Below are 27,262 nucleotides of genomic sequence, written 5' to 3'. Positions count from 1 at the left end.
CTCCAGTGTATATTTGTCCTTGTGTTTTAGGTTATTGTCCTGCTGAAAGGTGAATGTCTCCCAGTGTCTGTTGGAAAGCAGACAGAACCAGGTTTTCCCTCCAGGATTTTGCCTGTGCTTAGCTTCATTCTGTTTCTTTTTTTAGGATAAAAAAAAAAACTAGTCCTTGCCGATGACAAGCATACCCATAACATGATGCAGGCACCACTGTGCTTGGAAATATGAAGAGTGGTATTCCATAACGAGTTGCATTGGATTTGTCCCAAACATAACACTGTATTCAGAACAAAGTTCATTGCCAATTTTTTGGCAGTTTTACTTTACTGCCTTATTGCAAAACAGGATGCATGTTTTGGAATATTTTTATTCTGTACTGGCTTCCTTTTCACTCTGTCATTTAGATTAGTATTGTGGCATAACAATGTTGTTGATCCATCCTCCGTTCTCTCCAATCACAGCCATTCAACTCTATTTCAAAGTCACCGTAGGCCTCATGATGAAATCCACGAGAGGTTTCCTTCCTCTCCAGGAACTGAGTTGAGAAGGACACCTGTATCTTTGTAGTGACACACTATCCAAAGTGTAATGAATAACTTCAGATATTGAATATCCCTTGGAGCATTTTTTTTTTACCCATCTACCAATAGGTGCCCTTCTTTGTGAGGAATTGGATAACCTCCCTTGTTTTTATTGTTCTAATTCACTGCTCAACCTTACCAATAACTGTGTGGGGTACAGAGATGAGGTTGTCATTCAAAAATCATGTTGAACACTAGTATTGCACACAGAGTGAGTCCATACAACTTATTATGACTTGTTAAGCACATTTTTACTCCAGGAACTTATTTAGGCTTGTCATAACAAAGGGGTTGAATACTTATTGACTCAAGACAGTTCAGCTTTTCATTTTAAATGAATTTGTAAACATTTCTAAAAACAAAACTCCACTTTGACATTATGGGGTATTGTGTAGGCCAGTGACACAAAATAGCTATTTAAATCCATTTTAAATTCAGGCTAACACAACAAAATGTGGAGAAAGTCAAGGGGTGTGAATACTTTCTGAAGGTTGAATCCAGGCTGAATCACAAACGGCCGTGATTGGGAGTCCCAGGTTTGGCCATCATTGTAAATAAGAATTTGTTCTTAACCAACTTGCCTAGTTAAATAAATGTTAAATAATGGCCTAAGATTTGGTATGTAAAAATGTTCTCCATTTAGTATGATACAGTATTACGCCACATAAGCTATGTTATGAATGGAATAGCGGTCGTGCAATATCATATGAATTAGAGGATGTGTAGTATCATACGGCTTACTTGGTCGTACAATATCATACAAATTAGAGGACGTGTAGTATCATACGTTTTACTCGGTCGTACAATAGCATACAAATTGGATGATGCAACTTATCATACATTTTAGTCATTTAGCAGACACTCATCCAGAGCAACTTACAGGAGCTATTACAGTTAAGTGCCTTGCTCACAGGTACATCGACAGATTTTTTTACCTTGTCAGCTCAGGGATTCGAACCAGCAACCGTTCGGTTACTGGCCCAACACTCTTAACCGCAAGGCTATCTGCCACTTGGAGGACAAAGTATACTGCTTGTTGTGTCATAAAGGAGAATGACGAGGAGAATTTACATTGCTGGTTAGGAGAACTAACGACAAAAGTTTAGGAGAATTTACGGAGCGGGCTATGTGAATTAAGTTAAGGTTAGGAAAAGGGTTTATTTGTTGCATATACTTAACGGAGGTGCAAGGTGCACAAATGTACCTAAAATAGTCAACGTCTGTCCAGTGAGTCCAGTCTAAGCAAGTAGCCCTTTCCTTTGTCATGACCTCATGTCAGCCCTGTAATAGCAAATACTGTGAACATCTTCCACAACGAGTAGTAAAACAAAGACCGCAAACCTGACAAAATATATATATATATATATTTATTTTTTTATCCACTGTCAACAAGAACATTGGCCGATTATTAAAGAGCCTATAAAACAAATATGCTTCACATGCTCTGGACAACACATTTCCACTTGGGAGTCACGTCTACCTGCAAGGTTTTCGTTGTAGCAAGCGTTTTCCCTCTGAAAAAAGTCATTTGCACAGTAATATAGCTCCATCCTTGAGAAAGCTGGTGTATTGGGCTAAAATGCGTAGTCGTCCATTTACCGGCAAGCACACCGAGTCCTTAACCCTACTGAGGACTGTGTTAAAAGGGCTTAGCTTTTCATACACAACTCCACTGAACATTCAGAAAAAGACAAGCAAATCTGTCAAATGACTGGGATATTTTGGTCAGCATAGCTGCAGTCAGAAATGAAATGGCCTTACGATGACGGGGGGGGGGGGGGGGGCTAGGTTTTTGCACATGAAGTGTTTTAGAGATACCCAATGGGATAGATGACATGACACTAATCCCATCGAATAACACAGCTATATTGGCTCATTGTTATGGGGATTGTTCAAAGTTAACATTTTTTAGACGAGTTTACACAGGGGGGGGTTGAAATCTGCTCAGTACATACGGCTCATTAGGGGAACTATGCCTGTAATGAGTTGCTAGACCTCGGTATGGCTATGGGAGGTATGACTGGTCACTGCCATGTTCATATGCCTAGTCGGTCGGTTATCACGTCAGCCACCAGACATTGGAGGGTAAAATGAGGCGTCAGGCAACATTCTATTGTACTTTTCCAATGGTATATTCCACCTTCAAAACACTGACTACAGGACCCTTCAAACACATACACATCGATTTAACTAAGAATACAATGGCAGTCTGATGCTTGTGAAATAAGCTGGATCCAGCAGGGTTGATTACACACACGCAGTGTGAGTCGTCGTCTGCACCAGCAGGAGAGTGAGTAAGTGTTGGCGCAATACGATCCCGGCCTTGAGCTGCTGTAAGACGACACGTTCCACTGAGCCCTTCCACTAAGGGGTCAGTGTTACAGCAGAGAAGTGTTATCATAGCTGAGAATCAGGGGGAAAGAAGGGAAGCACTGGCTCAATGTGATACCTTGGACCAAATACCGAAAAAAGGAAATGCAGACGTCAATATCGACAGTGACAAAATCCTCCGCAAAGAATGCGTGATATATCAGCCGAAGAACAATCTCCATTACATCAAAGCCTGACTAGTCTGTCGAAACAGGCAATTCAATACATCAGTGGATGAAGCATCAGTGGATGGGGCTCAGTGGTCTAAGGCACTGCATCTCAGTGCTAGAGGCGTCACTACAGACCCTGGTTCGTTTCTAGGCTGTATCACAACCGGCCGTGATTAGGAGTCCCATAGGGCAGCGCACAATTGGCCCAGCGTCATCCGGGTTAGGGTTTAGCTGGGGTAGGCCGTCATTGTAAATAAGAATTTGTTCTTAACCGACTTGCCTAGTTAAATAAAGGTTACATAAAATAAAAAGCACTTGGTTGTCAAGCTTGTGTAATAATATGAATATGTAAGTGTCAGACAGTGGAGAGGTCGAAGGGAGCCAAGGCTGCATCAGGTACCCAGGTGAAAAGGTTATCATGGTTGAATCGTCAGAGGCGCCCCGCTGCTGTTGGGCTCACTGCAATCCGTCTCCGTTTCATGGTATGGAGGGACAGGAGGAGCTTTCGGCAGACGACTGGAAAGGAGGGTTGGCGAAGGAGGAGTGGAACGAGACAGGCACTCAGAAAACTGGAGACTTGGGATCACGTAAGGACGAACATAGGCCCCACTTCACTCCTCATGCACATACGCAAACCAAGATCCCTCAGACATATTTCCAGTGACAGTGTATGACACCCAGAGAAATCGGGGGAGCACAGAGGACGATATTGCTTCAGTGAAAGATGACTATATTCACCAAGCAAGATAAGGGGTGTGTGTGGACACGGGGATTGGTGACACAGCTTCCCCCTCCACCACTCTCCCTGAACCCAGTCCTGTTGCACTCTTGGAGACTGGGCGATATGAGGAGCGCTGTGACCCTGCTCGTCACACTCTAATCCTATCAGCTTTCAATGCCCTCCCTCTCGGAAGGTACGGCCCCCAAAGACAGGCGGATCTGGTGCCAGAGGGAGAACTTGACTTAGAGTGATGACTTTCAGGGAAAAAAAACACACACATGCATCCACACACTGACAAACACCCACACACATACAGAAGAATAAGCCAAATGACAGACAACATGCCCATAGAATGAACTCACAAGCAGCTAGCAATATTAACACCTGCCAGTTAAGACAGTGTTAGAGGTTGGCATAGCATGTACAGCGAGTGATTGCGTCGCTGGAATGTCAAAATTATTTTTGAAACAGATTAAAAGGAATTACGAGAGGTAGCTAAATGGTGAATGTTCACTATGCATCATTTCCATATAACCAGTGTTTCCCCTAGGATTTTTTTCAGCAAGCTAGCCAGCTAGTTACCTTGGCGGTTTCTCGGACGATCTGATGTTGTTGACATTAAAAGCGTGTCTCGGCAGAAATATATATATTTTAAAAGGGGCTTGCAGTGACGGCAACGATTTAGCAGCGGCGGTGCGCTGCTGCTAAATGAATATAGGGAAAACACTGAACCATGTAAATACAAGGAATTACAAGAGGTAGCTAAATGGTGAGGTTTGCTATGAGTCATTTCAGTATAACCAGGTAGGCCTACAGGCAACCCACAACTACATTAAAGTCATGTCAAACATGACATGTTCTTATAAAACTAAGGCCCGGAAGCAGATCGTACAGATCACTCCTCTCTCTGGCTGCACATATCCCTATGGGCCTCTCCATTTAAAAGATTCCTAAAAGCTAGGTTGTCTGATTTGGGAGCCAGATAGCCAGGGAGTAGTGTTGTGCTCGACTCCTATACAGGTAGAGCCCCTCCGTTTCTAAATGAGGCCATTGTGTCCAGACCCAGCTTCTAAGAGCCTGTGGCTGCTTGCCAAAAGGCACCCTATTACCTTAGTGTACTACTTTTGGGTCAAAAGTGGTGCACTATATAGGGAATAGGGTGACATTTGGGATGCAGGTTGTGTCAGTGGGACTTGTGCTGAATGGCGAGCACGGGCAGTCTTTCTCTGGTAACACCTAGCTCCCTTCCCAGAATCCCACAGGCCAATAGACAATGGAAGTAGGACTTGAGTCACCCCTGTCCCTCACCCCACTCAACCCAACTCCAACCCCCTCCCCCTGATCCATTCTCTCCAAAGGCTTCCCTCTTTTCTACCCCTCTCCACAGTAGTGTATCCGGTTGCAGGAAGGATGGGTGTGGTGTTCACATTTCCTTTTCAGGTCTGTGTGAAAGGAGTTTGACGGTGAAGGTTCTATAACTGACCAACAGAACAGACTGCCATTTGGTTTCATCATCCTTTGATAAACATCATGGCAGAATGATATCTCTTCACAGAATACCTAATCTACTAACAAATGTATTGTGGTATTCTCTACCAGAAAGGACTGGTGAGCTGTAGGAAATTAATTCAGAGCTGTAAGTGAATATTTAATTCCATTGCAAAACAGATAAAAGCTGAGTATTTAAAAAAAATAAACATTTAATCACTTTGCTGTAACGAAACAAAATGTGAAAAAAAGTCAAGGGGTCTGAATACCTTGATGGCACTGCACATACATACAGCTCATTCGGAAATTACTCAGACCCCTTGACTTTTCCACAATTTGTTGATGTTAACCTTATTCAAAAATAGATTAAATAAAAATATTCTCATCAATCTACACTCAATACCTCAATGACAAAGCGAAAACAGGTTTAGAAATGTTTACAAAATAAACAAATACCTTACTTACGTAAGTATTCAGACACTTTGCTATGAGACTCAAAATTGAGCTCAGGTGCATCCTGTTTCCATTGATCATCCTTGAGATGTTTCTACAACTTGATTGGAGTCCACCTGTGGTAAATTCAATTGACTGGAAATTATTTGGAAAGGCACACACCTGTCTATATAAGGTCCTACAGTTGACAGTGAATGTCAGAGCAAAAACCAAGCCATGAGGTCAAGAAAGTACTGAGTAAAGGTTCTCAATACTTATGTAAATGTGATATCAGTTTATTTTTAATAAATGTCCAAAAGTATCTAAAACTGATTTTGCTTTGTCATTACGTGGTAGTGTGTAGATTGATCTAGGAAGAAAAAAAAGTAATCAATTTTAGAATAAGGCTGTAATGTAACTAAAGGTGGATTTTTATTTTACCCTAATTGGTGTAAACTAATGGAAAACACTTAGGCTTCTACATTTTACAGTCAATGTATTTTGCAATAGTTATCTTTTGTTTGTTTTTAATCCCATCCTTCAGCTACCCTCAACCCCTCCAGTTTTGATTTCTATTTGGCATATTTTTAACTGTGCTGTTACACAAAAGTTCTGAACCTTTCTATTCTCATAGTTTCTACAGATTGTAAATTAAAGATCAACATTTTTGCAAAAAGTTTTATATACCATTGATCGATTGAATGACTTTTCAAATCACCCAGCAGTGCTATTTGCAGAGTTAACTCCAGGTAAATGTTGCCATTCCTGAACTTGCGACCAAAAAACAAGCTATATATAGACAGTACCAAACTAATGATTGTCTATTTGCAACAAAATATGCAGCGCTGGGATGGTTGTATCCTTCATATATAATATTCTATTGGTTGCAAGAATTTTGTATAATAATTTAAATTGAAAGATTCTACATTTTGAATCCGTCGTCATTTTGTGTATCAGTTCATAAACCATGTGCCGTGGAATTGGTACATCCAAAATCTCTTCCAACTATTTTGCAATCTATATGGCACAGCGATCCATTTTTTGGTCCTTAAATGAAACTGGTATACTTTATCACAATTTTCTTTAACCAATTTTGGTCTTTAATGCAGGGTCAATAGACAAGTTCTTACTTTTTCCCCCTTCCACTTGCCTTCTTCCATTTTTGCGGTAATGCTGCAATTAGTTGGCTGTAATTTTGGGTAGAGCAGACACTTCCATATTTGTGTTAGCTGCATGTGTGACAACTCCACCAGTCCTATTTATGATATAATTTAAAGATTTGACCTTTATTTTTTTATTCCAATGTTTTTGTATCAATTAGTATGTTTGAGTTTAACCATAATATTTGTTCTGTCTTTTCTGCTGGATTTATGCTTTTTTATTTTACTAGTGTTTGCTTAGTAGCCAGAACAATGCGCGTGTGGTCATGTGATCCTCAAAAGGTTCTACAGCTGCAACATCGAGAGCATCCTGACTGGTTGCATCACTGCCTGGTACAGCAACTATAGAAGGTATTGTGTACGGCCCAGTACATCATTGTGGCTAAGCTGCCTGCCATCCAGGACCTCTACACCAGGCAGTGTCAGAGGAAGTCCCTAAAAATTGGTATGGCAAGCGGAACCGGAGCGCCAAGTCTAGGACCAAAAGGCTTCTCAACAGCTTTTACCCCTAAGCCAATAGACTCCTGAACAGGTAATCAAATGGCTACCCGGACTATTTGCGTTGCTCTAGAGATATTTTGTCAGATATCTCTAGAGCTGTTGCCTAAGCTGAGAGTTAGAATTAAAAACATCAAATAAAACAAAATGTAATATACACTGAAATATTTTAAAGTAAAGTGAATTAATGGTTAACATGTTATAAGCAGTAATGGGCAGTCACTACCATCATGGGACTTGTATTAAGTGTTTGATTCTGTTATAGCATTCAATCCACATAATGCAGTGTATTTAATGTAAAGAAAGAAATCGAAACCACTTATTGTTTTCTAATCGAACAGACCTCAAAAAGCACTAATCGCTCAGCACTACATCACGTGACCCGCCTACCTTCAAAATTATTGGGCAATCATAATTTAATCGAAAAACAGTTTCCAACATAATTTGTCGCAATAAAGTGAGACAAAATAAAAATTCCATCCCGTTGAACGGATAAAAATTGTTTGAAAATGTCGCCTATATCTGCTGTTTCCATTACATGTCGCAATGATTTTTTTTGCCACATTGCTTTTGCCGAATAAACCTGAGTCAATGGAAACCTGCCAAGTGTAAGAAAAAGTTTGGTCAAAATTGGATGTTAGGCACTATATTTATTGAATATTTTATGAATCCTATAAATTAAAATGGCCAAACACTCACCCCTACAGGGCTGAGATGAGGACTTTATTTTTTACTTAACTAGGCAAGTCAGTTAAGAACAAATTCTTATTTACAATGAAGGCCTACACCGGCCAAACCCGGACGACGCTTGGCCAATTGTGCACCACCCTGTGGGATTCCCAATCACGGTCGGTTGTGATACAGCCTGGATACGAACCAGGGTGTCTGTAGTGACGCCTCAAGCACTGAGATGCAGTGCCTTAGACCACCGCGCCACTCAGGAGCCCGGAGGAAAGCGAAATGGGAACACATTTCTAGGGCCCCCAGTAAAAGCCTGAATGAGAAAAATGAAAAGTGCGTACACACACACCTCTCTCTGACACTGGCGTCTGTGGGGACGCCAGAGACAGAGACTAGAAAAGAATAGTGGAACAATATTAAACGTTATATATATATATATATATATATATATATATATATATTATATCTAATCTGTAGTCCAGGACCCTATAAATGTAGTGGCAGAGGGGTCTTATAGCCCTTCGCCTTCTATTAATACAACATAAGCGTAATCAATTATTATAATACATCAATCATTTGGTGCAGCCCCTATTGTGACCCCATCATTATGGTAATGAGGGAGAGGAGGTTGTGGTCCATTTTGGTGGCCTATTCTAACAGAAGTGGATCCTGGGGCCATGCCTTATAGTTATGCGGTGTTTTGCACTACACAGGAACGTCAGACCACTCAAGAGTACAAGAGGGCCATTTCAGGAGCCCATGCATTATTTCACAGGCATAGTGACAGCACCACACATGGCCACACGGGCACCGTGTGTGGTGCTGTCACTATGCCTGTGAAATAATGCATGGGCTCCTGAAATGGCACTCTTGTACTCTTGAGTGGTCTGACTTTCCTGTGTAGTGCAAAACACCGCATAACTATAAGGCATGGCCCCAGGATCCACTTCTGTTAGAATAGGCCACCAAAATGGACCACAACCTCCTCTCCCTCATTACCATAATGATGGGGTCACAATAGGGGCTGCACCAAATGATTTATGTATTATAATAATTGATTACGCTTATGTTGTATTAATAGAAGGCGAAGGGCTATAAGACCCCTCCGCCACTACATTTATAGGGTCCTGGACTACAGATTAGCAATAAATATATATGCATTATAACGTTTAATATTGTTCCACTATTCTTTTCTAGTCTCTGTCTCTTATAAGAAACGGTCTGAGAGATGTGTGAGTTATTGCAGTCAAAACAGGGTGTCTGAGAAAGCGCCTCAAGTCTTAAGAGATTAGACACAGAACCCTGCAGGGGAGTGAAAGAGACAAGTCAACATACCACTATATAGCAACTTGGGGAGTGGAAAATTACTGATGCTCCCTTAGAAAAGACTGGAACAATTGTTCTCTCCTGCAAGTTTGTATAACTGTATATGCATGGGCTTGGTCTCATGAGTAGAAGGTGTTGACGTAGGAAGTTACATCACTAGGGGTTGACTGCAAGCATATTAAAAGGAACTTGGACTTATTTTTTTTTTTTTTTCAGAACTCACGAGAGACATTTGTATGTTTGATCCTTGACTTCTGTCTACAGCTGTATTTTGATTAAAATTGATATGATTTATAATTTCACATTGAGTATTCATTATTAAATAGAAGCCCAAGAAAAAGAAGCACAACAATAACATGACCACAGAGAGGGCGATAGAAAGAGATAGAAGAGAATGTGAGACAGGTCTATAAAAAGGAGGGGTTTAAAATGATCACCAATAAAGCTATCTACTGAACAGATGACAACTACGCCAGACAGTGCATGTCATGAAAATAACAAATGCAATAAATAATGGCAGTTAGTTACTCGACTACATGCATAAACCGTCCATTTTGGACGTAACTATTGTGTCCTCTAAAAAAACTATTTTTTTCCCTCTTGATTCAAAGGGTCTTGATCGTTTAGCATGTTATAAACTATGGCCATCTTCTCTGAGCGAGAGAGAGCACCAAACTCTCATGTAGCCTACAGCAGGCAGGAGCCTCCATCGGGATTGAGCCTATAATTACTTGATAGGTGATAGCCATATCCTCCCTTCTCAGACGTGGGCAGTGGGAGTAGCATGGATCGGCCCTATTCGTCCCCTGGGGATGCCTTGCGCGCCTACACCCTGAACAAACAAATCACTAAATGGAGAGGGGATTAGTTGAACGTAGAGGGTCGAAAATGAAAATTTACACAGCCTAAAAGATACACCACGCCAACCCTTTTGAAAAACACCTTCAAAGTGATTCTATCCATTCAGCAGGCTACAGTTGAAGTCGGAAGTTTACATACACCTTAGCCAAATGCATTTAAACTCAGTTTCACAATTCCTGACATTTAATCCTAGTAAAGATTCCCTGTCTTAGGTCAGTTAGGATCACCACTTTGTTTTAAGAATGTGAAATGTCAGAATAATAGTAGAGAAAATGATTTATTTCAGCTTTTATTTCTTTCATCACATTCCCAGTGGGTCAGAAGTTTACATACACTCAATTAGTATTTGGTAGCATTGCCTTTAAATTGTTTAACTTGGGTCAAATGTTTCAGGTAGCCCATTCCTCATGACAGAGCTGGTGTAACTGAGTCAGGTTTGTAGGCCTCCTTGCTCACACACGCTTTTTCAGTTCTGCCTTCTGCCCACAAATTTTCTATAGGATTGAGGTCAGGGCTTTGTGATGGCCACTCCAATACCTTGATTGTTGTCCTTAAGCCATTTTGCCACAACTTTGGAAGTATGCTTGGGGTCATTGTCCATTTGGAAGACCCATTTGAGATCAAGCTTTAACTTCCTGACTGACGTCTTGAGATGTTGCTCCAATATATCCACATAATTTCCCTTCCTGATGATGCCATCTATTTTGTGAAGTGCACCAGTCCCTCCTGCAGCAAAGCAACCCCACAACATGACGCTGCCACCCCTGTGCTTCACGGTTGGGATAGTGTTCTTCAGCTTGCAAGTCTCCCCCTTTATCCTCCAAACATAATGATGGTCATTATGACCAAACAGTTCTATTTTTGTTTCATCAGACCACAGGACATTTCTCCAAAAAGTTTGATCTTTGTCCCCATGTGCAGTTGCAAACCGTAGTCTGGCTTTTTTATGGCGGTTTTGGAGCAGTGGCTTCTTCCTTGCTGAGCGGCCTTTCAGGTTATTTCGATATAGGACTTGTTTAACTGTGGATATCGATACTTTTGTACCCGTTTCCGTTAGCATCTTCACATGGTCCTTTGCTGTTGATTTCTTTAGATTTTCTCATGATGTGAAGCAAAGAGGCACTGAGTTTGAAGGTAGGCATTGAAATGCATCCACAGGTACACCTCCAATTGACTCAAATGATGTCAATTAGCCTATCAGAAGCTTCTAAAGCCATGACATCATTTTCTGGAATTGTCCATGCTGTTTAAAGGCACAGTCAGCGTAGTGAATGTAAACTTCTGACCCACTGGAATTGTAATAGTGAATTATAAGTGAAATAATCTGTAACAATAGTTGGAAGAATTACTTGTGTCATGCACAAAGTAGATGTCTTAACCGACTTGCCAAAACTATAGTTTGTTAACAAGAAATTTGTGGAGTGGTAGAAAAACAAGTTTTAATGACTCCAACCTAAGTGTATGTAAACTTCCCACTTCAACTATGTGAATAAATGTTCCCCACAATCCCTTAGGAAGTCCATTGGAAAACCAACGCATCCCATCAAAAAGCCTTAATATACAGCAAATAGATGAAATTATAGTCTTTGTGTTTTGGTTACATCATTTTTTAAATACTGTCCTTTGGTGTGCTAGTTAAGAGTTGTAATACGCTGGAGTGGCCAAATACCCAAAGGCCTCAGGTGCAGAGTGAAGCATGGCATGGAACAAGCGGAAAACGCACACACCTATTCCTCAGATTGGACCGTGATTCCAATGGACACACAGGGACAAAAAAAACAACTGGACGTGCTAGCTACGCTAAAACGTATGTTGTAAATGAGTGGTGTAAGCAACTTGCCTTCCCCTCTGCACATCTTTGAGAAATGAATGTGTCAGATGTTTGTCTTCTTTTTTTCCCCTCGCAAGGTGCACAGTCAGTCATTGTGAGAGATTTACCTTACATTATGCCACCAGAAATAGAAAAGTAGTGTGCTAGGGTACAAGGGGCTGACGGAGCCCCCTCCACCCTCCATGGGTGTGACTTATCTGCTCCAAGCAGGTGTCAGAGGGGCTGCGCTGGCTCCTGCTCACACTACTGGAACTATCTAAGCCAGTACTGAGAAGAGCCTATCCTTCACTTCAAATAGCAAAAAGAGGAGAAATAGATATGAGGTCATTTATGCAGCCGTTCGATTCTCTAAATGGTTTTCATGTGTTGCTGCTCAGGTGGTAAGAAGGCTTACCAGTCTCATTTTGTTCAATTTTCAGCTGTGATATCCATGGTGTTTTTAAAAAATGTTTTTACTGGTAATGTCCTACACATCTTTCACCGGGCTCTATGTCATTCTGTACTAGAGAGCCTTCCCGTATCTGTTTTTTAGAATGTGATATTTCACATTAGGTTTAATGAAATGCAACAGCTGTAAAATACTACATGGTTACATATTCTATCCCTTTGTCCTTTAGCCATTTAAATATAGTCAGCAAAAATTCAGACATCACTATTAGCACTGACTCCACACATCCAACTCTTAGATGCAAGCCCACACACACACACACACACACACACACACACACACACACACACACACACACACACACACACACAAGCACACACAAGCACACACTTGTGTACGTGACAAAAATGATTTGTTTTTAAAATCCTGCATTCTCAAAATAACAGGCTATAAACAGGGCCGGGCGAGTCAAAGGTGAGTCTGTGTCCGTCTGTCTCATCCACCCTCCACCATCATAAGATTAAATAGCAGACAATACCCATCCCCCTAATATTACTTCAATTCACACAGCAGCCACCACAACACACACCCTGTTCACTCGAGTGGCTGAGGCTTCGCCCGGTTCTTAGATTAAAGCCCAGCGAGCTAATTTGCAGATACTCCACAATTCCTGCATAATCCCAGTCTAATCCTCACAAGCTCGATCAAACAGGCAAATCTCCAGATCAGTATCTCCCTGTATCTTCTGTGCGCACACACACACACAGGCAGTATAATGAATACGTGGACACTCAGCAGGCCCTTCAGAAGCCATGTAAAAGTTAGTCTATACATCTCCAGGGTCTGAGCTAACTAAACATGACACACTAGTAGACTGATAAGAACAATCTGACACCATAACATGTGCGCGAACAACTATTTACATAACCGTGTACCCAACTTTGAAGTCTTCAGGTAAAACAGTGGTAACGCCGTAGAACTCGAGTTCTCTGTGAGGAATTTGAAAATGTGTGTTATTAACTGCGATGGGAGGTTATTATTTTCTGTAACAAATGCAACTGCTGAGGTGTGGAGTTGGGGAGAGACAGGCGAGTGATTAGGGAGGAGATGAAAAGGAACGGTATGAGAAAAGCCAGTCGTGTCACCCGAGAGGACCTGGGCAAAATGAATAGAGGGGCAAAATGAATAGAGGGACGAAATAAATGGAAACTGAGTCGCTGGTGGTGAAAGGTTTGCACAGGAATAGAAAATATTTGCAGGAGGATATGCGAAGAGCGTTAGGGAAATTGACTGATTGGGAGTTGGTCTCTGAATGTCAGTTGGAAGATTGCTGGGGGTTTGCTGGGGGTTTGCTGTCATAGTGTACTGCATTTCTATAGGGCCTTTTCATCATATGGATTTGTGAGAGACTGTATAGTTTGTGTGTGTGCACCCAGTTAAGTATAACAGTCAAAACCAAATCATCTTCTGGTGTGGTCTAACTCACCACTTGCTGCCAAGCATCACAGTGAAGCCTTTCTCATCTCAAAGTGAGGGCAATCCAGCAGCATTTCCCAAATGGAGGGTCAGAACCTACTGCCGAGTCTTCTGAGTAGAGGCTGAGACTACACTAAGTTCATATGCTGCATCTTGTCATTGGTATATTTCAGGGCAAAGAGTTAGTGTGGAAAAGCCAAACAAGACCAAAACTGAGTGCCCCACCCACCTAGCAAACTGTGCTTAATGCCAGGTTAATGGACATGACTCCCATGGATCGTAACTCCCTGTGAAATCAATGACTGTAATGAACAGTCACTAATGAAGTTTCAAAACATCAATGACCACTGAGGGAAAGCTTTCAATTGAGACTAACAAAATGGCAATGATGACCAGTTAAGCGTCATTTGTGGCTGTCTAAACCTACAGTGCCCATTTACCTACAGATCTTACACATATACTGCTCAAAAAAAAATAAAGGGAACACTAAAATAACACATCCTAGATCTGAATGAATGAAATCAATCTTATTAAATACTTTTCTCTTTACATAGTTGAATGTGCTGACAACAAAATCACAAAAATAAATCAATGGAAATCCAATTTATCAACCCATGGAGGTCTGGATTTGGAGTCACACTCAAAATTAAAGTGGAAAACCACACTACAGGCTGATCCAACTTTGATGTAATGTCCTTAAAACAAGTCAAAATGAGGCTCAGTAGTGTGTGTGGCCTCCACGTGCCTGTATGACCTCCCTACAACGCCTGGGCATGCTCCTGATGAGGTGGCGGATGGTCTCCTGAGGGATCTCCTCCCAGACCTGGACTAAAGCATCCGCCAACTCCTGGACAGTCTGTGGTGCAACGTGGCGTTGGTGGATGGAGCGAGACATGATGTCCCAGATGTGCTCAATTGGATTCAGGTCTGGGGAACGGGCGGGCCAGTCCATAGCATCAATGCCTTCCTCTTGCAGGAACTGCTGACACACTCCAGCCACATGAGGTCTAGCATTGTGTTGCATTAGGAGGAACCCAGGGCCAACCGCACCAGCATATGGTCTCACAAGGGGTCTGAGGATATCATCTCGGTACCTAATGGCAGTCAGGCTACCTCTGGCGAGCACATGGAGGGCTGTGCGGCCCCCCAAAGAAATGCCACCCCACACCATGACTGACCCACCGCCAAACCGGTCATGCTGGAGGATGTTGCAGGCAGCAGAACGTTCTCCACGGCGTCTCCAGACTCTGTCACGTTTGTCACATGTGCTCAGTGTGAACCTGCTTTCATCTGTGAAGAGCACAGGGCGCAAGTGGCGAATTTGCCAATCTTGGTGTTCTCTGGCAAATGCCAAACGTCCTGCACGGTGTTGGGCTGTAAGCACAACCCCCACCTGTGGACGTCGGGCCCTCATACCACCCTCATGGAGTCTGTTTCTGACCGTTTGAGCAGACACATGCACATTTGTGGCCTGCTGGAGGTCATTTTGCAGGGCTCTGGCAGTGCTTCTCCTTGCACAAAGGTGGAGGTAGCGGTCCTGCTGCTGGGTTGTTGCCCTCCTACGGCCTCCTCCACGTCTCCTGGTAGCGCCTCCATGCTCTGGACACTACGCTGACAGACACAGCAAACCTTCTTGCCACAGCTCACATTGATGTGCCATCCTGGATGAGCTGCACTACCTGAGCCACTTGTGTGGGTTGTAGACTCCATCTCATGCTACCACTAGAGTGAAAGCACCGCCAGCATTCAAAAGTGACCAAAACATCAGCCAGGAAGCATAGGAACTGAGAAGTGGTCTGTGGTTACCACCTGCAGAACCACTCCTTTATTGGGGGTGTCTTGCTAATTGCCTTTAATTTCCACCTGTTGTCACAACAGCATGTGAAATTTATTGTCAATCAGTGTTGCTTCCTAAGTGGGCAGTTTGATTTCACAGAAGTGTGATTGACTTGGAGTTACATTGTGTTGTTTAAGTGTTCCCTTTATTTTTTTTAGCAGTATAAAATATATTTTTTTAATATCTATTTTTTATTTAATTACATTTTTTGTTCCATATTGACCCCGGTCCGGATCCGGTCCGCCAGTTGAGCATGAGAGGTCTTGGGGTGTCTAATCAAAAATATATATCTTTCGACCAATAGGTAAAATAATGTTAATTGTGTAGATAATCCTCTAAAAGAACCATTCAAACTTATTGGTGTTTTTTTACCCTTGTAGGACGGTCAAAATTAGGGTGACTAAATCAGGCCAGATAAAAAAATAAGTATATTAAAAGAATTGTGAAATCTGGAAAATGGCATCCTGTCAGCTAGGCTGGATGCTATGCGAGAATTGAGGCTACCTGGCAGGCTTTTCGTTGAACTCGTCATCTTTCTTCTCAAATCCAGAGGCCATAAACCAATAATAGAGGTAAGATAGATTTTGATTTGAGACGTTTTAATATTTTAGTATACACTGTGAATATTAATGCAAAGTTGTTGTTTTTTCTCACAAACAAGCGTCTCTCTGAAATGCCAACAATTTTTTTTTTTTTTTTTTTTCAAAGCGTCTAACATTTTATTCAGCTCGTGCCATGCAAATTTTGCTATTTGCGACCTGCGGAAACAACTTGGAAGATGACCAAAATGTAAAACCCTCAAAGTTTGAGAGAAAACTGCAGAGCTCGGTGCTTATTATCGGATGCATTAGGTTACGAAATTCAACTTTTTTTTGAAGAATCGTATTTGTCCTCGTAAAATGTATTATAAAATAAGTGAAATGTCATCACCAAAGTGCGTTTTCACCAACTCAGGGCAGAGTGGGTGGACACCCTAGATATCTCCATTTCACAATTTCTGTCAGTCTCCCTCGTCGTCTGAGAATTATCATAATTAAATCATCCTTTTTCGCAGAAATAAAGATGGGGCCGCTAATCAAATTCAGAACCTCGAGTGGGTTGGTTGTTCCCAAAAACAGTTTCTCATTTGTCAAAAATAAGTGTACAATTTCTGTGACCCTTGCCAAAGGAAGTGCTTGATAGACTTTTGAGCCAAAAAAGCTTTTCTGCCATCACTCATAATTTACAATAGCCTAACAGCATTAAATGGCCACTAAAAGGCATTGATTTGAAAGAATATGCCTCTGGGGTTGACTTTCCCATCACTGTCCCCAGTTGTTCATAATCAACATTGCTATGGCCCATTTCAGTGTTGATTGGCCATTTGGGCTTCAGTAGCTTCCCTTGCTGTATATGTTTTGAAGTGAAGTAAGCACACTATTCTGTGTGTGAGAAAGAACAATGGAATATAAAAAGCATATCAGTCAGAGAAATGTGTTTTAAACTAATTGCAAACTATGCTATACAGTGGTTCCAAAACCTCCTTGAATATCCCTAGATGTTCCACTTATAGTAGTTGAACCATTCCAGTACTAGCACAGCTGATTTCAACTAATCAAGGGCTTAGTAATTAGTTGATCGGTTGAATCAGGTGTGCTAGTTATGGAATAGTACAAATAAATGAAACAGCGAGGGGTGCTCAAGTATAGGTTTGGAAAAAACTGCTTGACGCTAATACCACATGTTATTTCTCTCTCTCTGAACGTTTCCGCCTCCCCAATGTCCTTCTCTGCCTTTGGATTGTCCCTTTCTGCTGGCAATTGAGAAATTTCCTCTCGTGTGGTGGTTTCTCGCTTTTTCTGTGTGCATCTACAGTATAAAGGAACAGCACCGTACTGCAGGCAGAGAGCTTCCATAATCTCTCTGGATGTCTTTGAAGAGGTAGATGTTTTTAAACTGAATGCTAAACAGGATCTATCAGGATTAAGTCTGGATTTGAGGCAGTCTAGCTTAGCGTGACTTTAAAAAAAAAACTTGAGGGGTGGAATGAATATGTAAATACTACTATGTTAACCAATCTCTGTACAAATAATACATTTTCTTGAGGGAAACTCCACCTTGAGATTGGTGATTCGAATATACACTGCTCAAAAAAATAAAGGGAACACTTAAACAACACAATGTAACTCCAAGTCAATCACACCTCTGTGAAATCAAACTGTCCAATTAGGAAGCAACACTGATTGACAATACATTTCACATGCTGTTGTGCAAATGGAATAGACAACAGGTGGAAATTATAGGCAATTAGCAAGACACCCCCAATAAAGGAGTGGTTCTGCAGGTGGTGACCACAGACCATTTCTCAGTTCCTATGCTTCCTGGCTGATGTTTTGGTCACTTTTGAATGCTGGCGGTGCTTTCACTCTAGTGGTAGCATGAGACGGAGTCTACAACCCACACAAGTGGCTCAGGTAGTGCAGCTCATCCAGGATGGCACATCAATGCGAGCTGTGGCAAGAAGGTTTGCTGTGTCTGTCAGCGTAGTGTCCAGAGCATGGAGGCGCTACCAGGAGACAGGCCAGTACATAAGGAGACGTGGAGGAGGCCGTAGGAGGGCAACAACCCAGCAGCAGGACCGCTACCTCCACCTTTGTGCAAGGAGGAGCACTGCCAGAGCCCTGCAAAATGACCTCCAGCAGGCCACAAATGTGCATGTGTCTGCTCAAACGGTCAGAAACAGACTCCATGAGGGTGGTATGAGGGCCCGACGTCCACAGGTGGGGGTTGTGCTTACAGCCCAACACCGTGCAGGATGTTTGGCATTTGCCAGAGAACACCAAGATTGGCAAATTCGCCACTTGCGCCCTGTGCTCTTCACAGATGAAGCATGTTCACACTGAGCACAGGTGACAGAGTCTGGAGACGCCGTGAAGAACGTTCTGCTGCCTGCAACATCCTCCAGCATGACCGGTTTGGCGGTGGGTCAGTCATGGTGTGGGGTGGCATTTCTTTGGGGGGCCGCACAGCCCTCCATGTGCTCACCAGAGGTAGCCTGGCTGCCATTAGGTACCGAGATGAGATCCTCAGACCCCTTGTGAGACCATATGCTGGTGCGGTTGGCCCTGGGTTCCTCCTAATGCAAGACAATGCTAGACCTCATGTGGCTGGAGTGTGTCAGCAGTTCCTGCAAGAGGAAGGCATTGATGCTATGGACTGGCCCGCCCGTTCCCCAGACCTGAATCCAATTGAGCACATCTGGGACATCATGTCTCGCTCCAACCACCAATGCCACGTTGCACCACAGACTGTCCAGGAGTTGGCGGATGCTTTAGTCCAGGTCTGGGAGGAGATCCCTCAGGAGACCATCTGCCACCTCATCAGGAGCATGCCCAGGCGTTGTAGGGAGATCATACAGGCACGTGGAGGCCACACACACTACTGAGCCTAATTTTGACTTGTTTTATGGACATTACATCAAAGTTGGATCAGCCTGTAGTGTGGTTTTCCACTTTAATTTTGAGTGTGACTCCAAATCCAGACCTCCATGGGTTGATAAATTGGATTTCCATTGATTATTTTTGTGTGATTTTGTTGTCAGCACATTCAACTATGTAAAGAGAAAAGTATTTAATAAGATTGATTTCATTCATTCAGATCTAGGATGTGTTATTTTAGTGTTCCCTTTATTTTTTGAGCAGTATATATATATATATATATTAAATAAAAAATAAAAATCGGGCTTCGACCCATGGGATCATAAACACAAATAAGACATGGAAGAATGCATAGAATTGCAGGAAATTAGCTTTAAAATCAGCAAAGAAAATCTCTGCCCCATGCAAAATAAGTAAAATTGCAGGAAATTAGCTTTAAAACTGCAAATTCTCTCTTCACCAACAAGAGGGGTGTGAACAGTTTGGGGTCACATGAGTTGCGAGGTGGGAATGTTACTACGCTGATAAATTACATCATCCATCCGGACCTTTGCCACCTAGGAAATTTGTGACCGGATTTTCTCAGATAGTACTTGAGTAGCCCTGCCCTAAGATATCATGCAGAAATGTATGAAAGATGTTGAGTACATTATAAATGTGTACAGCACACTGACACTGAGGGATGCCTTTCATAAACAACAATTACAGTCTGAAGTGGGAAAGCTGCACCTCCATGATATCAAAATAATGACATCATATGACCGCAGAGCACGGTTGTGTGACCAAAAACACCCCTTTGGATGAAATCCTATAATTACACAGCACCATGGGAAGGCTGAGAGAGGATGATTGGAGGGAAGGTAAGAGCAAATAAAAAGGTTAAGGCCAACAAGTGAAGGCTCGCCTACAGATCTATATATAAAAAACAAGTACTGTAGACATACAAACCAACAGACCCACACAATACGTGCTTTCGCCTCCTTTCCAGGCTTGCTTTCAGTGTAATGAGTCCCCCTAGATCTAACCTCATGGTTGACCTGAGATGTGCTGATGAGACGCTTGAGCCCCAGCTCTCTGAAGAGAGGAGGGAGGGGGGCAGCAGGGGGAGGCTAGGCTGACAAGTTGACCTGTCCCCCCTGGGGGAAAGCTCTGCTGGGCAGGCAGAGGCTTGAGGGGCACGGACCTGCGAGAAACTACTGGCTATGGAGGTGCTGGACTGAGGAATGACTGTGTGTGTGTGTGTGTGTGTGTGTGTGTGTGTGTGTGTGTGTGTGTGTGTGTGTGTGGGGGGGGGGGGGGGGGGGGTGTATGATGGGAGACCTTTAGGGCGACTCCTAGCCCACGTTACCCAGTGCCTCTTGATCACTTGCTCCTCCCCTCACTAGGAAAGTGCAACATCCACTCTGCCCTGAAGGGCTTCACTTAATAGTGTGGATATAATGACTTTTTCCACAAGGCTGGCTGCTGCGTTGCTTCTACTGCATACACAATTGCTCTGGGTGGAATCGACAAAGTGTAATTATCAATTTGTTAAGAGTTGAGTAGTTTGGTTCTCTGGAAATACCTCTAATGTATATAACAAATAGGTGGTGCAAAGGCTGGAATGTGTGTGTGTGTATATGGACATTCACCAGGACTATTGCAATGCTATTCCTCCCTGCCTGAAAGGCTCTGGTGTAGCTAGCGGGTGCCTTTAAGACGTTGGCTGCATGCTGCAGTAGGGGGATTGGCTGATGGAGCCTGGGCCTTGACTTGCCGTATGGGATTACACTGGATTTCAGAGGACATTACACAGTCATTTTATAGCAGAGACAGAATCAGTGGGGTTTTGCCCATAAGGGAAATCCAAGCATAAGAAGGCACACTTGTCCAATTGCAATTAATCGACTCAGACACCTAGCGATATCACCTGCCCCAACCAGAATGACAAATAGGTGAGCAGGGATTTGTGATGAATACTGGTATCTTTCTTTCAATCATCAAAAATGTGTGTGAGGGGAGTTGGGGATTCAGATTGGGGGCAGACCTACGCAGAGGACAATATGACTGTATTATGACACCAATTGAATGGCTTTCATCATAGTAAACAGTACACAAACCACAATACCTGCAGGGAACCTAGTTCGCACATGAAAAGATAACTATCAAAATGTTATAGCAATTGCTCCAAAAAAATAAGGTCAATCTTAACAGAATGGTTAATCAATTACAATTGAGTGGATGTACACTACAGTATATAACACTTCTCCAGTAGCTCAAAGGCCTTCACATAGTTTGAGGAGAAATGTTAGACGCAACAATAGACCCCCCCCCCCCCCCCCCCCCCCCCCCCATCGTAGCTGGAATCTGACGGACAGCAACAACATTTCAATGTGTGTCATCTCAGTTGTTGACCTGTTAGTTCTTAGGCCGCATTGTAATTGCTTACTGTAATGCCTCCCAAAAGGCAGAGCGATGCAGGAGAGGTTTGACATCAGCAGCCTGTCGGGGTGCGTGAGCAGAGAGTCGCTAGCAAAGCAGCTTGACAGCCTGTCATGTCACCCGATAAGCTTGAAGGTTTGTAAATAGTAATTAGTAAGCAGATTGTCACTGACCGACTAGATTGTTTGAAATTATTCTGTGGGTTTGACATGCATGTCATTGTTATAGGCTTGACATGTAATTTTACAAGACATTTCGTTGTTATGATTTGGGACATCCCTTTCAAAACCAGTATAACCTGTCTATAAATATCTTCTGGCATTGGTTTGGTGTCTCCAGAGGGACATACAACGCCATACCGAGGGACAAATACATTGAGAGAAATAAAAACACAGCAGGAGACTCAAAATAACTCTCAGCCCTCCATATGCAAACAATATATAATGCAAATTATCTCAGGACATGTTCTTATAACATACAGCAGTCATGAATCACTCACTTACGGGGGAAATAATATGAGGACTCCAGTACACAGCCCTCTGCCCATTTGTCGAGCAGGCTCAGGCCATTTCCTCTTCCAGAAAGGAAGATGGGGAGAAACAGAAACACACACAGAGAGGGAGAGAGAGAGAGAGAATGTGTCTTTAAGGGAGTCCATAGGCCAGACACAGCGTGTTGGGACTTGGGAAAGTCACCCACTGCTTTTCTCATGACCCCTGGCCAGCTTGGAGTCTGCTGTAGCTTGTGGGACAGTGCATGCGGGGAGTCATGGAGCAGAGCAGCAGGAAAGTGCTGTCTGTCTGAGGCATTCGCCTGGGGGATGTCCTGTGTGGCAGAAGCCACTAGTTGAGCTGCGTTTCATTCCAAAAGGTTGCCCCCTCCCACTCTGCCCACATTCTCTCCCCTCTGTGGATCAGAGATCACTATAGGTAGGTCTAAACACAGCAGCTCTGCTTATTGTCTAATTGCTTTTCCTATTCGGTTTTATCAGAAACTGATAGAGCTATTTTCTGGGATTAAAGGCAGCCAAGGACAACTTTAACAAGGGGCGGAACTGCCGAGGACGCTTGCTAACGTTATCTTAGCACTAATGCTAGCTGTCCTCACATATCTGGACATAACTGTGTGAGAGGCAAAGCACACAACTCAGGTGAACTCATTTCAATCTCCCCAGAGGTCCAAGGATGCATCACAATGTGAGATACATGGCCAGAGGCAATACACAGGATTACAACTGCCCACAGTTCTCTTGGGCTCCAGATTGGACAACCCTCATTTTACCTTGTTAGAACTAGTGACATGGGTTGGTGTTCTTTCTGTCATTACATTTGTAACAATAGTCCAGATAAACCCACAATCCCCTGTAACAAATCAAAAGCATACCAGTTACTCGAGTCCCACACAAGGGACCAGCGACTTCAAATGTGGCCTGTAATCCAGGCTCTAAACACCGTTAGGCAAGCCTCCAGTCCATATTATTTTAAGAAATAAACAATTAGAGATAAGGCACAGTTGTTCTAACTTTGATAGATTGCATTCCAGAGGATGGGTGGGGGTGAACTCAACGCACTGCAGCAAATACAATGGAGGGAGGAAACCAACTGCGCCATACGATGAGGACACGCCAGGCAGAGTCGTGTTCATTAGGCACCAAACCAATGAAAACAGACAAACAGGGAGGGACTACCCGGACTTGTCCAATAAGAAACATTGCATGTCCTAATGATCACTACCTAGACTTTAAAGCATGTTGTATCTTGATGAGGGACAGACATGTTGCCAAAATAAAGTCCAGAACCTTCCTCACTATTAAAAAAACGACACTGAATTCTAGAGAGTAGGTGAAGTGGTACACATGACACTATTCCCCAGCCACACCTTTCCTCTCCTGGAGCTCAGAGGGATCTAGGAAGCCCATATGGGATGACCTTGTTAAATAAGTCAGTCCTTTGTAGAGCACACCTGGAAAACAAATGAAGATATTATCTTACCAGGGATGGTGTGTCTGGAATGAGTCAACTAGCGTGTTGTTTCCTCCATCTCATTTTAAACTTGGTCTAAGTATAGCATTTTGAATCCTTTATTGTCCATTAAAACAGTTATCAATTTGAGGAAGTTTAAGGTCATTAAAATTGGGTCTAATTATTCATTAAGGATTTTTTTCCATTAATTACAGGTCCAAATTATCCAGATAACCCTGAACCACCTCTTGCGATCCGACTGAAAGAGCAAAAAGCCTTCAATTGTAACAATACCGGTACAGCTTTCCTTTGACCCACCCCTACTCACTCCAGTAATTAGGAAAAACAAGTCCAGGCACATCAAGTAGCGAAACTTTTTATAAAAACACATTTCTTCAGTAATGAGATTCAGTAAAGTACTGGATACAATACAAGGTAACTAAACAATTACAACACATATGAGACTAATGGCATTCAAATGAGCAAAACCAAAATGACTAGGCTCAGACTTAACAATCCTAATTGATTTAGGGATCTCAGGACAATGTAACTAACAACATGCAATAGATGGTCCTATTAAAATATGATTACTGTATGTTCTATAGCGCCTGACATGACATGTACTGTTGGCTGCTGTGTCGAGAGGACAAAGAGCATGGCCAAGTAATTTTATTTTCCCTCCAAAAATTAAAACTGTAATTTCCATGTAAAACCACCCATGAGCAGTTTATAGGATCATATCAAATTTGGTCTTGTTGGTGGCGGACCGCATTAGAATAATAGCCAGTGTGTAGAATAATACCCAAACATGCAAAGCAGGATATTACATTTTTCTACCTTTGTGTACTTGTTCAGGATACATCCTCATGAAGAGAATGACATTCATATACGTAATTATGCATTTCTGTGTAGTACAGATTAAGGACCCATGATGTCATTCTGTTACTGTCATTCTGTTACCAGGTGTTGATCCACTTCACTTACTGTAGTTCAATAAACAAGAGATGTTCTCAAACTCAAAGTGTCATATCATAGCTCACACCCCATTCTTTCTGCAGACATCTTCGAATATTAATTTGGAGTAAATATTTAACAGTTCATGGAAATGTGCTCACATAAACTGTGGGAGATTTTACTGTCATTCTGCTACCAAACTTTTTTAGGAACATTTTCAGTGGCAATTGTTCAAAGTAGACTTCTGCATATAGGTGTATGGTTTGCTAAACGTTGCTTGACATACATTTTAAAATGTGAAAAGTGAGCATTACTCTGTTACAGTGGAATTGCCCAAACCTAGATTCTAGAAGGTCCAACTGAGCAAGAAGCTGCGATGAAAAGAAAAACAATTCTGGCTACTGGCTTAATGTCATCTTAATGGCATTGGGTGCCACACAGTTGCTGTGAAGCAGTGTGTTTACAATACATTAGTCTAATGTAGCCTACTTTAACTCCAGACTTCAGTTCCAAGACACTAGTTTTAACAACTTCACACACAAAACTAACCCCCGCATAACTCAAAAATGTGACTGAAAAGGCAACAAAACAAACACGAGTTATCCTGTTTTCAAAGGAAGACAAACCGTTTCTTATTATAACTAATTATGAAACAACACAGCCATGGGAATGAAAGCATACAAGTAGAACTAGCCATCTTCCTGTTGCAGAGACACTATTCACAACCATTTCCTCCCATGTCTTGGCCCCTACAACTTAGGGGACACACCTGCTGTAGACTGTTGGTGAGTCAAACAGATAACTAATATATAAATCAGATGGGTTATTGTTCAGCTACCGAACAGTATTTTCTGCACTTCATACTTAAGGTAAAAGTTTGAGAATGGATTGCACTAAACTTGTGTCAAGAAATGATTCCTTGGAATACACATTACTATTTGGCAATGCCACACCCTGATAAGGTGAAATGAGCTAGTGTGAGACTGCCAGCATCAGCACGAGATTGTTTTGGAAACAAAACACTTAAAAGGGCAGAGAATCCTAGGACAGATGTGGGAAAGAGAGATAGGAAGTTTCCACTACATCCCATGTCCAGTGAACACTTTGGTTCCTTTGAATTGTTTTACTCGGAAAGAATGCCACTAGTTAAAAATGCACATGTCTGAAAATTCTTTGTCAAAATCTAAAAACAAATGGCAAAATCTAAAAACAAATGGCATTGTTAAGACTATTTCTACATATGACATTGTCCATAAACGTTATATAAAACGTTGTTAAATTGTAAGAGAAATGTCATTACGACCAAAAAACTTGATGTTAGAACGCTTGATAGTGTGATATGAAACAAGACTTTGCTAAACAGTGTTAGCCCACTGTTCAGGCAGTGTCTGTCCATTTTATAATAAAGGGATTAATCCTCCCTGGCTAGAAGAATTATGTGTAACACACTTGTTTCAAATCCAATGGAAAACGAACAGGTGTTTCAGGTTAAATCTCCATGTCAAGTACGGGAATTTAATCGTCTACTACTCCACAACAAAATTATAAATTCCACTATTAGGTCAAGTTTTGTACTGTCATTTAGAGGCAGCTAGAACATTGTTTTATGTTGTCAGCTCGAAGAACACGTTGGTTACAAAACACCTTGCATCCACATATAGCCTACTAAACAATAAAACCACTACTTTTGAAATGATAAATTGCGTTATTTCAAACTCAAAATGACTATTGTCTTACCTGTAAAAAACAAGAAAAACGTGAACGACAGCAAGATGCAAAGTTTCCTCGAAGTAAACATCTCCATAGTTCAACATGCGCCTTCTGTTTGACCCACAGCCGCTGTTTCCTGTCTTAATGTATAGTCAGTCTCCCGTTATCTGTGCGCAATTTCGCACTTCCTCGAACCGCCAGAGCAAAGACTAGGGGTAGCGAGTTTACAGTGGGCAATGTGACATTATCCGGAGTTAAATCATCTCGTTCTCAGCAGCAGTTGACTTGAGAGTGATAAAGCCTCGCGTTCGCATTTAGCGTTGCGCGCAAATAATTATTCCAGCAGCCTACTTTGGCAAGTGTCCAGATCTTTTCTTACAAAAATGTCTTCGTCGACTTTCTCGTTCATGCTTCGGTCATCGTGAGAATGCTCTGCTCTGCCACCTCAACAACCGACACCTGTGCACATTAGCAACGTCACTCTTGAAATACTACGCACTTACAGGTGTAGTGGTTCTATTCCCAAAGAAACCGTGTGTAAAATAACTATTCCCAACTGGGTGGTTCGAGCCCAGAATGCTGATCGGCTGATAGCCGTGGTATATCAGACAGTATACCACGAGTATGACAAAACATTTATTTTTACTGCTCTAATTACGTTTGTAACCCATTTATAATAGTAACAAGGCACCTAGGGGGGTTGTGGTATATGGCCAATATACCACGGCTAAGGGCTGTATCCAGGCACTCCGCGCTGCGTCATAAAGAACAGTCCTTAGCCCAGCCCTACCACACCCCCTCGTGCGTTATTGCTTAAATAGGACCTTGGTACATTGATTACACATTATTTTTGTATATTGCACATATAGGATACATATGATATATGTTATTAGCTGATTAAGGGTATAACTAGGCTACTGTTGGAGGCTAGTGCAAAATGCCTTATTCAGTTCATAGACACATGCGTTATTTATTTAGCTAGC

The 27,262-nt window shown here is 42.2% G+C and overlaps 1 protein-coding gene across 1 annotated transcript in view; it reads right to left on the bottom strand.

Moving 5' to 3' along the window:
- esama (endothelial cell adhesion molecule a) overlaps window positions 1-26,820 on the bottom strand; it is a 58,558-nt gene extending 31,738 nt beyond the window's left edge. Inside the window, exon 1 of the mRNA XM_029690788.1 lies at window positions 26,307-26,820. Coding sequence (XP_029546648.1) covers window positions 26,307-26,373 — 67 coding nt within the window. The 5' untranslated portion in view covers window positions 26,374-26,820. The remainder of the gene's footprint in view (window positions 1-26,306) is intronic.
- Window positions 26,821-27,262: the final 442 nt, after the last annotated feature.

Source organism: Salmo trutta, chromosome 15, assembly GCF_901001165.1.
Source record: "Salmo trutta chromosome 15, fSalTru1.1, whole genome shotgun sequence".
NCBI lineage: Eukaryota > Metazoa > Chordata > Actinopteri > Salmoniformes > Salmonidae > Salmo > Salmo trutta.
Note: the sequence above shows the minus strand (reverse complement) of the source record. Positions and strands in the feature narration are given on the sequence as shown.